Source organism: Gorilla gorilla, chromosome 12, assembly GCF_029281585.2.
Source record: "Gorilla gorilla gorilla isolate KB3781 chromosome 12, NHGRI_mGorGor1-v2.1_pri, whole genome shotgun sequence".
Lineage (NCBI taxonomy): Eukaryota > Metazoa > Chordata > Mammalia > Primates > Hominidae > Gorilla > Gorilla gorilla.
The window spans coordinates 47,283,853-47,296,860 of record NC_073236.2 but is presented as its reverse complement, the minus strand read 5'-3'; the positions used below and the strand labels follow the sequence as shown (position 1 = coordinate 47,296,860).

Sequence of the window (13,008 nt, the reverse complement as noted above, 5' to 3'; positions counted from 1 at the left end):
GGAGCTGGAGAGGCAACCAAGGGCCAGTCTGAAGGCTCCCCAGAACCTTCCAAGGGACTCAGGAGGGAACTCAGGGGCAGGGAGTCAGTGTTGGGGAAGACGAAGGGTATTAGGGAAGATGAAGGGTGTTAGCTCAGGGCACCTAAGGACAGTGGTGACTCCTTGAGGAACAGATGGAATACAGAAGGGGAAGCAGGTTTGCCGAAAGAGGGGTGTCATCGGTTGCTCCTGGCATGCGCTGAAGTTGAGGCGTCTCTCCAGGAAGCCAGCAGGTGTCTGGAGAAGAGAATCTGTAGTTTAAAAGAGGTGCTGGCAGGCAGAGTTTAGGGACGTTGGCTGGGGTTCTGGAGAGGGTGAACCCCCATGGGTGAGTATGCCCAGAATGGGAAGAGAAGGTGGGGGGTATTTGTGTAGATGCAGGGGCTAGAGATGTAGGGGAAGAGAAGGTGGGGGGTATTCGTGTAGATGTAGGAGTTAGAAAGAGGGTCTGGCAGGAGGGGCCAGGACAGGGCTCCACTGGAAAGAAGAGTCACAGATCAAAGGGGACAGGTTCAGGAAGGGGTGCTGTCCACAGCGTCAAGTGCTGCCAAGAGGTCAAGATGGCAGATGAGGAAGGAGGATGCTGGACAGGGCATTGGTAACTGTGGCTGGGTCAGCTTCAGCAGCAGGGGTGGTGGGCAAGATCGGACTGCAGAGAGTCGAGCACATCCATGGGAAAGAAGAAGCAGTAGGTCAATGAGAGAAGAATGAGACTGGGCCTTCCGCAAAGGCGCTGGGAGGGGGCACCCAGTGGGAGAGGGGTCAGCTCTGCTTGGCCGCCAGCCTGGGCCACACCCCACCTGCGCAGGCCCTGTGTGCCCATGGCAGCCTCTGGGAGGTGCCCAGTGGCCAGCCCCAGCAGCTCCCTGGCGACCTTGACTGTGCTTGTGGCCAGCCTAGGCCCGGCAAAACTTCCTTCTAGGCCCCACTCCCCCATCTTTCTGTCCCCTGTCCCTGCCCCTGCAGAGTGGCTGCTGAGACTCCCAGTCTCCAACTTGTAGCATTTCCCACATGGCTACTCAGAGGCCAGGCGCTGGCCTGTTCTGCATCGGCGCCCCACTCCCCGCCGGGCCTCGAGCTCACCTTACACAGCTCCCAGCTCTCTCCTCGGTTTCACAGCTCTTCCTTTTCAGCATTTTCATCAACAAAGCCTCAGCCTAAAGCCCTTTCCTGCAAAGAGCTTGACAGTGGATATTTCAGGCTGTGTGGGTGTCAGTCTCTGACACTTTTTCTTCTCCTTCCTTTACTTCCCCTCCTTCCCATCCTGCAGTGGTCTTGGCCACACCCACTTCTTACCCACCACCAGCTTTCCAAAACCTCCAGGACCCAGCACAGCACCAAGCCAGAGATGGGCTCCTGGAGCAGAAAGCAGTGACTAGAGATGATGTGTCTGGTGCCTGGTGTCTTGGACTGGTGATTCATTCCCTGATTCCCTGAGCAGCAGAAAGAGCCACCACAGCCAACACTCAAGGTACACCTACCAAGGAGGGCAGCCCGCACGCACGCCCTCACTCCACCCTCACAGTGGCCATGGTGGGGGCGCACAGTTTGGCTCCATTTCACAGACAGTTAGTGGAGTTTTTGGGAAGAGGTCAGGCAGCTTACCCAAGGTTGCAGGTGCAAGGATAAGTGCTCAACCTGGCCGTCTGGCTCTGGAGGCTAGCTCTTAACTGCAGGGCTCCAAGAGGTTCAGCAACTCTCCTGGGGTGACACAGCTAGAGAGAGGGAGCCTGCACCTCCACCCCAGCACCCTGCATTGAGCCCGGCCTCAGCCTAAAAGAAAAGCAAAGCAGGGGCACTTTATGGAGCACCGCAGGGACCTGCAGGCATTCTCCTGCGTGTCTCCTTTGGCCTGAGGTCAGCCCTGTGCATTTTATGGAGTAAACTGGAAAGTTAAGTGATAACCATGTCCTGACAAGAGTGGGGCCCTGGAAGGCCAGGGAGGGCTGGCATGGAAGTACAGCCCTGAGGTGTCACCACTACCCCCGGGGCCTCGGCTTCCTCCTCTCTGAAGTGGAAACAATGAACAATTGGCTCACTGTGGGGTGAGGTGGGCCACGCAGTCGGGGAAGCTGAGAAGTGATGCAAGCCAGGACACAGGAGGTGAGATCAGCAGAAGAAGCCGAAGGAGAGATGGGGACAGGCAAACTACAGACGCACACCTGACAGCTGCGGGGAGGAGGCCAGCCTCGGACAGCGCGCGGCTCTCAGGCTGTGCTCCCAGGCTTCATGGTGCTCGGGCACTCTGAGAAGCAGGGAAGTGTCCCCTATGCCTCAGACTCATTTCTATAGAAACCATAGACGCACGCTTCCTTTCTATTTTAAGACAACAACAAAGAAAGAGCAAAACCAGTCCATTACAGCGAGAGCCCCTTAATTCGGCCAGCTAAGGGGCTTCCTCATCCACATCCCCCCACCCACCCTGACTGTGGATCAACTGCAGTCGATGCGTTGGACAGCACAGTGCCCAGCAAGCAGCCCATCTCCACTCCAGCCAGCTGCTTTTCCAGGGCAGATGCCTGCTGTTTGGACCTTTCTACAGAACCCAGTGCAATGTTCAATGAGGATTCAATAACTGTCGGGGACGATACCATGCTCACCCCAAAAGTAAATGCACTGGGACACACAACCCACGATCTGTAATCCTCTGCCCCCCATGGCCCAGAAGTCCTGGTCCAGATGACCAGCCTTGTACACTTCACCATCCTGTCTTCCCCTACAGCCCCAGTCTCCAGGTGCCGAGAATTCATCCTGTCAGTCAAGATGTTCTTTATCACAGCCTGAATGGACACACTGGGTCCCGAGGGGACTGTGAGAGGCAGGGGACTGGCTGCTGCAGTGGCCCTTGCTGGGGCCAGCACTGCCCCATGGTGTAGGCACCGAGGAGCCTGGGGCTGCGGGCCTTCCTGCTCTGTCATGTTTCCCACGATGACAGTGCTGGCATGTGAGGGGCCTCTGTTTGTGGATGAGCCCATGACACAGCAATGCTGAATTTCTCCAGGCCGATGATCAAAGCCGAAGTGCCACCCACTGACCACAGAATCCTGGGCCTAGGCTCCCTCTCCTGGGCTGTGGCCAGCATGGTGGGGAAGAGAATCCCTGCAGCACTGTGGTCACAGCAGGACCTGAGTCTGGCTCGCCTTGGCTGCCATGGGCCAGTCCTCAGGCCAGGCACTTCCTGGTCAGACGCACATGGCCAGCAAGGTGGTAGGAACCAGGAAGGCAGTGCAGAGCAGGGGCAGACCGGGAGGGCTTGGTCTCTGGGCACATCCAGACCATAGCAGCACACTGGAGCCCGCAGGGGCAGCACACACAGCTCACACCTGCACCAGGTGCCCCTTCTGTCTCCCAGCAGCTCGATTAAATCAGGACAGGGAGACAGGCAGCAACTGCTTCATTTGACCTCTTGCCCTTTGAGGTGACCCAAACTAAAGTCAGTAGCCTGGCCATGACTTTCGCTTCAAGTCGAACTGCTGGAAAATGGATTCCAGGATCCCAGTCCCATCAATCCCTAATTCTAATCCCTGTGGAGCCAGGTAGTATGCAAAGTAATAGAAACATCTGTTCCCTTCCTGCCCCAATAGACATCAGACTGCAGAGAGCTTAGAAAGGTTCCCTCTGCTTGTTTTAACATGGAGGCCATGGCTACATGAGAGGCTGGTGCAGGTGAGGATGCAGGAAGGAGAGGAAACCGGATCCTGTACCTGTGTGTGCTGAGCCCACGTCTCAGGGGCCTGCGGGAAAGTGGCAGAGAAGATGTCCCTGGCCCTCTTGGGACACAACAGCAGCTCTGCAAAGTCATGGGCCCTGTGGGCTCCTTTTTTAGAACTCCAAGGAACACCGAGGGCAGCTTTGGACATATTACTCACAAATTACAGGACACAGGCCAGATACTTGTCAGGATAGGCACTGGCCTGGCAGTTCCAGGGCCATCTCTGGCTGGTGATCAGGAAGAAGGGCCCTCCCTCTGGTTGACGGGGGTCCCTGACTACAGTGAGAGTGGCCTTTGCTCTTCTAGGAGGAAGGAGACAAATGACCTACCCAAGTGGTCCACAAGGGCCAGGCCGCTGCTCCTCAGTCCTCTTCTTAGGGGTACCCCTCAAACCTGCTGCAACTTCCCTTTGAGCCAAATTTGTTTCACAACACAACTTTCGACTGTTCACATCGCCAACAGCTGCTCAGGTTGCCAAGGAGGGACCCCAGCTCTGGGCCAAAGTTATCACACTTTGTCATTGGTGACAAACAGGGTGAGCTCCCCCAAGTCTTAGCACCACCATGACAACCTGCCCGGTGTCAAGGATGTTTGAGCAGGAATAAGCAAGACTATTCCAAGAGCCACTGCTTGTGGTTTTACCCCCCAGATGTGCACACACACACGGAGCACAGCCACGCTGGTCCGCCACTGAGTCACCATGCCCCTCCCAGGAATTTCCAAATAGGAGGTGCTCAAGAAGAATTTAGCCCAGGTCAGGAGTGGAGTTAGGGTTGGGACCAAGGTTATGCTTTTCCCCTTACAGAAAATGCACTAGCAGCCCCAATGGCTGTTCTTTGGGGAATATGGCTCCCAGGCACAGGCTGTGGGAGCTTCCAGGCAGTGGGGTAACCATGGGGGCAGATGACTGCACGGTTACAGCTCCAGACACTACAGCACCCATTCCAGACCTCAGCCTCAGCCGCCGATGAGAGCCAGTGTTTGTGTGTGTGTGCACACATATGCGTGCAGGTGAGTGTGTATCCACCAATGTGTGTGCGTGCATGTATAAATGTTTACATGTGTGCACGGGTGTATGTGTGGGTGTATATGTGGAAGGCACGCATATAAGTTCACAAGTGTGTGCATGTGTGCACAGGTGTGTATGTGTATACGTACGTGTGTGTGCATGTGTGTATGTGCAGGTGTGCACCTGGAGGGGTGTGTGTGTAAATGCACCTGTATGCATGCGTGTGCACATGCATATGTGTGTGCATGTGGAAGGGGTGCATATAAGTGCACATGTGTGCACAGGTGTATATGTGTGTGCATGTGTATATGTGTAGATGTGCATGTGGATGGCGGTGTATGTAAGTGCACGTGTGGGTGTGCAGGTATATGTGTGTGCCATGTGTATGTGTGAGTGCACATGTGCGTGGGAGTGCATATGTGAGGGCGTGCATGTGCTCAAGTGTCCATGTAATATGTGTGTGTGTGCGTGCATGTGTGCAAGTGTGTGTAGGGGGCATTTCTAGGCTGATGTGGCACATCTAGATTACACGGCCCTTCTCCAGAAGCTCAGCAATTTTTAAGACAATTCAATTCTGTGTGTAAAGTTGTCTGAGTTCATTGTGATTTTGAATAAGACAGTTCTTCCCAGCCAGTTGCTTATTGGTGTCTGCCCCAGGATTCCCCACAAATCAGCGCCCTTGCTCTGAGGCCTGTCCAGGGCAGCCAGAGGGACTCTGGAGGGAATGTGGAGCGTGGTGGCAGGTGGGCCGCTGGGTGGAAGGCTGCAGCGCAGGGAGAAATGGAGTGGGCACCATTGTGTGGGCACCTTGGGCTCACCCATGCACATCTGCCACAGTCCTGCAGAAGGTCAGACAACAATGGCACAGGAGTGTGGCTGCAGGGTCACCCTGCCGGGCACTGGGAAAGCCCCTTCCATCTCCCGCTGCAGTCTCTGCATTCATAAAGGGGAAACTTGCCCAACTCCTGCCCTGTGCATGCCACTGTGAGGGATCTTGTCAGAGCTACAGGCAAGTACTTACTAAATATTGTTCATTATTTAAAATTTTTTTAAATCATTATTTTATTTTATTGATTGACTGATTGGTTGCTTGTAGAGACAGGGTCTTGCCCAAGCTGATCTTGAACTCTTGGCCTCAAGCAATCCTCCCGCCTCGGCCTCCCAAAGCACCAGGATTACAGGCATGAGCCACTGTGCCCCAGCCTTTAAATACTTTGCTTTGGTTACTTCAATTTACAAAAAAAACTAGTGGAAATGGAGTCTAGAAATAGAAGGTATCTGTAGAAACAACAGTAACGAATGTAGTTGATTCTGATTCTGAGCTCTGGCTCCTTCTTTCTCTTGAAAGGGAAATTAGCAAACATTGCAGAGATGGTAAAAATATGCTAGCACTAAGCCAAGACTTCCAGGACATAATCAGACATCCGGAAGCCAACTGACATGGGAAAAACCTTGTCATGAGGCGGGTGGGTGTTACTCAGACATTCCCTGGACCACTGAGAATCAGCTCACACACCACGAGGCCATCTTCTGAACCAGGGAGGGCACATTCACCATTCTCCACGCTTCTAGGGGGGCCCCAGTGCCAGGTAGCAAGGGGCAAACCCCACTCAACCCCAAAAGGCAGTTCTGGGGCGGCCTCCATGCTAGTTGAGGAACGGGGGACACTGAACACGGAGCTGAGGATAGAACCCCAGAGAACCCAGGGATGCCTGCCCTGGCCCGCGGGATGTTACCTGGGTGGGAGCAGTGCACGACAGATGAGCAAGGTCTCCAATCCTGGCCGCGGCTCGGGGATCGCTGGAGCTGATCAACACTGGAGCACTGATTTCCATGGAATGCCTGTGGCTGGCAGCCTGGGAGGATCTGTGTGTCACACTGAGCGCGGTGAAGGAGTGGCGTTTCTTGGTATTCTTCTTGCCATCCACACGCCGCTGAAAGGCACTGACCGCCCCTGAGCTGCTTAAAGTGGGACTTGGGGCCATGCTGGCCACAGCGCCGGAGTCAGAGGGCAGGGAGGCATTGCAGCTGGATGCAGCGGCTGGGCACGGCTTGTCCATCTCAATGAGCTGCTTGGCGGAGTCATTGAGCTGAGTGAGAAAGGGGAGAGGGGAGGCTTCATTAAATCATGGTCACATGCCACACCAGCCCTCTGCACTCTCCAGGCCACATTTCTATTCACAAACTGGCAATACGTTCAAATCCGTCAGACTGCAGGGAAAACACAGAAGAGGCTGGTGGGGTGGCATAGGTTTTATTGAAAAGGTTTTTGGAGCAGCTCAAAAACCCCAGGAGCCATGACGGAGAGACGGGACTCAGAGAGAGAGAAGAGTTTTCCAAGGGCCACTACCTTGTCGCCCCAATCTTTTCAACTGCTGGCCATTTCTGGGATGCACGGTGTAGCCTTGCAGACAGTGAGGGACTAGGGACAAGATGGGAAGGAAGCCCCACATCAGAAGACGTGGGCTGGCCCTGCATGCTCCATGACAGCAGGTTCCCAGCCTGCCCTGAGCACTGCAGGTCCCCGGAGGAGATTTCAAAGCATGTGACTGGAATGCACTTTCTAATGGCTGGTGACCGGCTGTGGCAGGGGAGTCTGCTCTGGTCAGCATAAACCATGGAAGCTCTTTTCTGTAACCGCCTCCACTCAGGCTGTCAAGCCCCAGAAGCTGGCCTGAGCATACCCCAGGAGGTGTCAATAATCTGTCATCTTGAGTGATTTGGCGAGGTCTCAGGACACGACTCCTTCTCACATCTCCCACTGTTCTACAAGATAGCAGGCATTGTGTGCAGTGAAGAGTTTGACGAAAGTCTGATCCTGGGTGGTGGTTATCAGGAAAGGTGGCATGAAGGTTCAAGTCCATGAGCAACCGGGGAATAAACCCTCCTGGCCGGCTAAGCCACATCCTTCCTCTCAGGGCTGCAGCATCACCTGGAGGGGCTGGGAGAGGCAGCCCAGGCACACCCACTGGGGGAAGGTCTGTGAATTACACAGCCTGGGGAGGTACCAGCTCTGAGAAAAGGCTCCCTGGGCTGCTGCTCAGGGCCTCAGTTAGGTCAATTCACCATCTGTGAGTGACAGTGTCCCCTGATCCTATACCTGGAGGAAGTTTCCCACTTGGGTGCCCAATGGAGCCCCTTCCTTCTTAGACTGTACTTGGCTCAGCCTAAGTGCATACCTATATGGGGAGCTCACAGTGATTTGAAAGAATAAAGCAGAGGCAACTCTTTACTGTGTACGCAGAGGTGGCTGGGAAGAAAATACGATGCTAGAATCATCATGGGATGATTGCTACAAGCTGGGTTAAGCAAATGCCATCAGGCTGGGTAAATGCCTGTGAGTTTCCACTCTTTCTCCCTCACCTTTCCAGAAGTAGCAGAAAAAACTGAGTAAATGCCAGCTGCCCTCTGGGAAGACCTCCCTGGAGGAGCACAGAGCTCAGGGCAGGAGGAAGCGGGAGCTGTCTCTGAGTTTTCTCCTCACCAAGCGGAAACTGAGCAGGGTGGGGTGGTTGTGTGCAGGGCTGGCACATTCTGTCTGCCAGGGTACTGTTTTGGGTTTGGGGCCTACAGGGTCTCTGCAGCAGCACGACTGGGCTCTGTGCTGTAGGGCATCACAGAGGCACCTAGACCAGTGGCCAAAGGGCTTTCCAAAAACTGCAGGTAGGCCACCGGGGGGCATTTTGAAGCCTTCATGGGAAAAACGGGACTCAGCAGTGGTCAGGAAGGACTTACAGGATTCAGAAAGGAAGAGGAGAGAGGCAGTGAGTCAGTGAAATCCATGAAGGTGGGAACCACAGCAGGCAAGTGAAGGACCATGTGAGCCGCTATGGAAGTGCAGGCTACCTGGGGCAGAGTCACGCCCGTTCTGTGGCCAGCCATGGGTGTAAACTTGGCATAGGCTAAGGATATAGGCTAAACCCTTGCATGTGAGGCCCGCAGGTGCCTGTCCCCCACACCTACCAGGAGTCGAGTCTGACGTCAGCCTGGTCTAGGAGATTCCCCTCAATGCTGTCAATCAGTGAAGGGAAACACCGGGTCTCACCCAGAAACAGAACTAGCATTTGCAGCTGGTAGCACCTTGATGAGTTAAAAAAACAAAAACAAAAAACCCAGAAGCCCTGCTGAGTTTAAGTGGCATGATAAAGGGTGGCCCCATCACAGGGCTGCTCCGTGCAGGCCGAGCAGATCACAGGAGCAGGGTGGTGGCAGGTTCCAGCTGCCTTCAGACCCGGCCCAGGCACTTGGCTGTCAGCATTTCCACTACGAATATCTGCCTTTCAGAGGGAGGTTATGAAAAACCTCACTCCGGGCTCCAACATGTGTGATCTAAATCTAGGATTATTTCCTTTGAAATGTTTCCTCCAACCAGGCTCAGCTGTTTTGCTCTATTTTATGGCTGTATTCATTTGCTTCCTCGTAAGTGCTACTCAGAGAACAAACCAGTGCCTGTTCCCTCCCACAGCCCTCCGTGGGGCTCTCCAAATACCTGGGAGCCAGGTTTCTGGACCCCAGTGTTCTCTGCCCACTGGACAGGGTATAGAGGAAGACACAGCAGCAGGGCACAGTCAGCACAGTCCTCCATTCATCTCACTCACTGGCATCGGAGCACGTTCTAAACACACCTGCCACACGCCTGCACTTGGGACATCATTACACAGCAATCATGGCAGCAATAATGCTGAGGCTGGGCTCAAATGATTCCCTTCTCCCCAGAGGAACAGGCCTGGAGTGTTTCACTTAGTCCTCCTGTGACCCTTTTGAGTTGGTACTGAAAACTGTTTTCAAAATCAGGAAATCCAGGCACCAACAGGTTGTTGTATGCACGTCCAGAAGAGGTGGGGCCCTGATCTGAATGTCAGCATGGATTTCCAGGCTCCCTATTCTCATCAGGAGACACAGCAGCCAGGAGCACAGTGCCTGGCCCCTCAGCAGTGCCACAGGTCACTGAGCACTGGGCGGCCACCAGCACGTGTCCCCGAGAGGCTGCTCACAAGCGACCGCACTGTGCCCCGTTCACGGCGGAGACAGAGAGTGAGGGTGGGGAGACAGCATGCATCCCTCATGTCTTAGCAACCCCAGCCGAAGGCCAGTGCTGAAAGTGAAGGCAAAAAGCTTCCACCAAGATAGGCAACTCCAACAGACGGCAGGAGAAGTAAGAGCTCCTGCCTCAAAGAAGAAAGTCCTCAATGCCTCATCCAAAGCTTCAGCATCCCCAGCATCCCTGCAGCAGCCAGGCAGGCGAACCGCTGCAGAGGGGTCTCCCAGGAAGAGGAGGGGTTAGGCTGTATCCTGTTGACTCATCTCTGCTTCTGAGCCAAGGGGCTTCTCCATGGACCCCTTTCCTCCTGCCCTGTCAGTCTTCGTTCTGAAAGTCCAGAGTGGACTAACCCGAAGGGCCTCAACAGACAGATGCATCTCTACACACATGGGACTGAGGAGTCATTTTCCACCCACCACTGGGGACCAGGCTTGCCATACTCACACAGGCATGCGAGTAGCGCACGCACCGGCCTGCAGAGTCCCAGGCACTGCTACAGATCTGTGACTTGATCCTGGGGCAAAACTCTCCATCTGGGGAAGTTTTCATTGTCTTCACAACAAGCTCCAATTAGTCATGTCATAAAGCTGGGCCTGGATTTGGCACCGGTGCCATCCCAATCAGAAGGCCCCTCACCGGCCACACACATCCTTGTGGGCCCACGGTCACACGATGCCCTCGCCTGCCAGTGCCTGTGCGGGACGGCGGCTCCCGTGCACCCATTAGGAGCAGCCGCACTTTCCCAGCTCCTCACTCTGCAAGTTGGTGCAGACTTGTCTCGCGCACAGGCCTCCATGCTGCAGGGAAGCCAGGTGGCTCTGCCCTCCCGTGTGGTGTGGATTCAGCCTGAGGGTGCAGCCCTTCCCACCAAGGTGCCATCTGGAAAGGAAAGGACTCCAGTGGCTCTATCTGCATGTGGGGTCACCTTGTTTGTTCATCAGGTGGATGCCCCCCTCCTACATAGATGTGCACACACATAACCAATGCACCCAATAACTAAACTTTTCATGTTTTTTAATGGAAAGAGAACACATTTTCAACTTCCATACAAAATGGAAACAAAATGATAACATCAATATTTTAAACATCTTGGTAACTTTATCCATTCATCATGAGGACTGCTCCTGGTACCTGGGCAGGTGTGTGCCCTTCCCAGAGCCTGCCCCTGTTCTGGGGCCCCTCTGCAGGGGCCACCCCCTAGTCCGATGCTCTTGGGAACATGAAACTGGATGGGGTGGGAGATTAGCTCAAGGGGATGGTGCAGTCTTGTCCATGGGACAGTAAAGGTTGGGCCAGGGCTCACCATCCCACAGGGGACCCCGCTTACCACCCTATGGTCTCTGTGACCTCGAGTGGCTGCCTGCTGGCTCAGCAAAGCCCCTCCCAACACTTTGTCTCCCCAGCTTTCTTAGGTTAGATGTGATTTTCTTCCACAACCACTTTCCAACCACAGAACTGTCTAGAAAGGTAAGAAAAACTGAAGAGTTTCTTCCATCCATCCTTTAAACAGTTCTACAGAATGGACTTTTGGTTTAGAGTGCTCTTTAGCCTTGTGGCTGCGTCCGAGGGTGGGGCTGGGTTGAACAGAGAAGACTCTCTCCCCGCAGCTCCTGGAGCCATGGGTCTCCTGACTCCGGTGGGGAGGTACGGCCAGCCCGGGAATTTCAGCGCTGGGTCCACGACAGCACCAGAGTATAGTCACCCCAAATCCCTGGGTCTGATTGAGGAGACTTTAAACTGAATGTATGCAGGTTTTTTTTTTTTTTTCTTAAAAAAGGAGTAAGATTGGCAAGCCAGTCATGAGGGAGGACAGCAGCTGTAACATGAAAAGAAGAGCAGTGGTGTGGGAGGTGCCCAGCTTCAAAAGAAAAACAGCGCAAAGAAGTTGTGTTCCCCTGGGCCCCTGCACTGACCCAGAGTGGAGGAAGAGCAACCTCAGCACTGAGCGACAGGGCTTGGGAGCGCGATACAAGGGAGGGAACGTGTCCTGAAACCCACATCTTGGTGGAAATCCAGGAAGCCAAGGGTGCAAGCAGGAGGGCAAGTGCTCACAGTTTAACAAGAAGGCAACACATGACTCTTTTCATGGATGCATCATTCAGAAAACAAAACGGACTGAGCACCTACCATGTCCTGGGCTCTGCTCAAAGACCTGCTCTAAAAGCGTTTCTATTTCAGTGTGCACTGAACGACCTGGGGATCCTTCACAGAGGCCAACGCCGGCTCAATAGGTGTGGGCTATTGCCAAGTTTCTGCATTTCTGCCAGCTCCCAAGAGACGACGCTGCTGTTCTTTGCAGATGCCATTGTTGTAGCAAGCTTCTAGAACACTGTTTGCAAGCTCGGCTTCTCAATGGCAGCACCCTCCCTGAGAACCCTCCATGGACCAGACTCACATGTTCCAGAGACTCCTGTGGGGCGTTCGCCTTCCCCTGAAGCTCCCACTCTCATGGCTGAGTGCGGCAGAGGCCACCAAGGCTGGTTGCTGGCCTTAAAGCTTCAAAAACTCAGGAGCAGATGAAGAATGGCCTTTGCCTGCCTGAAGCTTTTGTTGGGAGACATCTCAGGAGCTTCCCCTCACTGAGATGGGCAGGCAAGATGGCTGGGCTCGGCTGGGCTTCGATCAACACTTGCCGGTTGTAAAACACGTCATTCTTCAGGAGACTAAGCAGGGGCGGTGGAGAGGGAAGGATTCCCTTTGACACTGGTTCCTTCGCCCTCCTCATAGGCACCCCTCATCCTGAAGAGTTGTGTGGGGAACATTCCCAGAGCCTTTAAGGAGAAAGGCTTCCAAAGCCGGGGACTCTTTGCCAGTGACTAAGCTAGTAAGAAGCTAGGGGGCCATGCATGGTGGCTGACGCCTGTAATCTCAGCACTTTGGGAGGCTGAGGTGGGCGGATCACAAGGTCAGGAGATCGAGACCATCCTGGCTAACACGGTGAAACCCCATCTCTACTGAAAAACAAATTAGCCGGGCGTGGTGGCAGGTGCCTGTAGTCCCAGCTACTCCGGAGGCTGAGGCAGGAGAACGGCTGGCGTGAACCCAGGAGGCGGAGCTTGAGCTTGCAGTGAGCCAAGATCATGCCACTGCATTCAGCCTGGGCAACAGTGCGAGACTCCGTCTCCAAAAAAAAAAAAAAAAAAAAAAAAGAAGAAGAAGCAAGGGGCCTGATGACCACCCCTGGCCAAGCCGACTTTACCTTCATCC

At 54.3% G+C, this 13,008-nt stretch overlaps 1 protein-coding gene across 1 annotated transcript in view; it reads right to left on the bottom strand.

Annotated features, from left to right (window-relative positions):
• Positions 1-13,008, bottom strand: part of SH3RF3 (SH3 domain containing ring finger 3) — a 372,286-nt gene that overhangs the window by 97,662 nt on the left and 261,616 nt on the right. Inside the window, exon 4 of the mRNA XM_031007935.3 lies at positions 6,497-6,850. Coding sequence (XP_030863795.2) covers positions 6,497-6,850 — 354 coding nt within the window. The remainder of the gene's footprint in view (positions 1-6,496; positions 6,851-13,008) is intronic.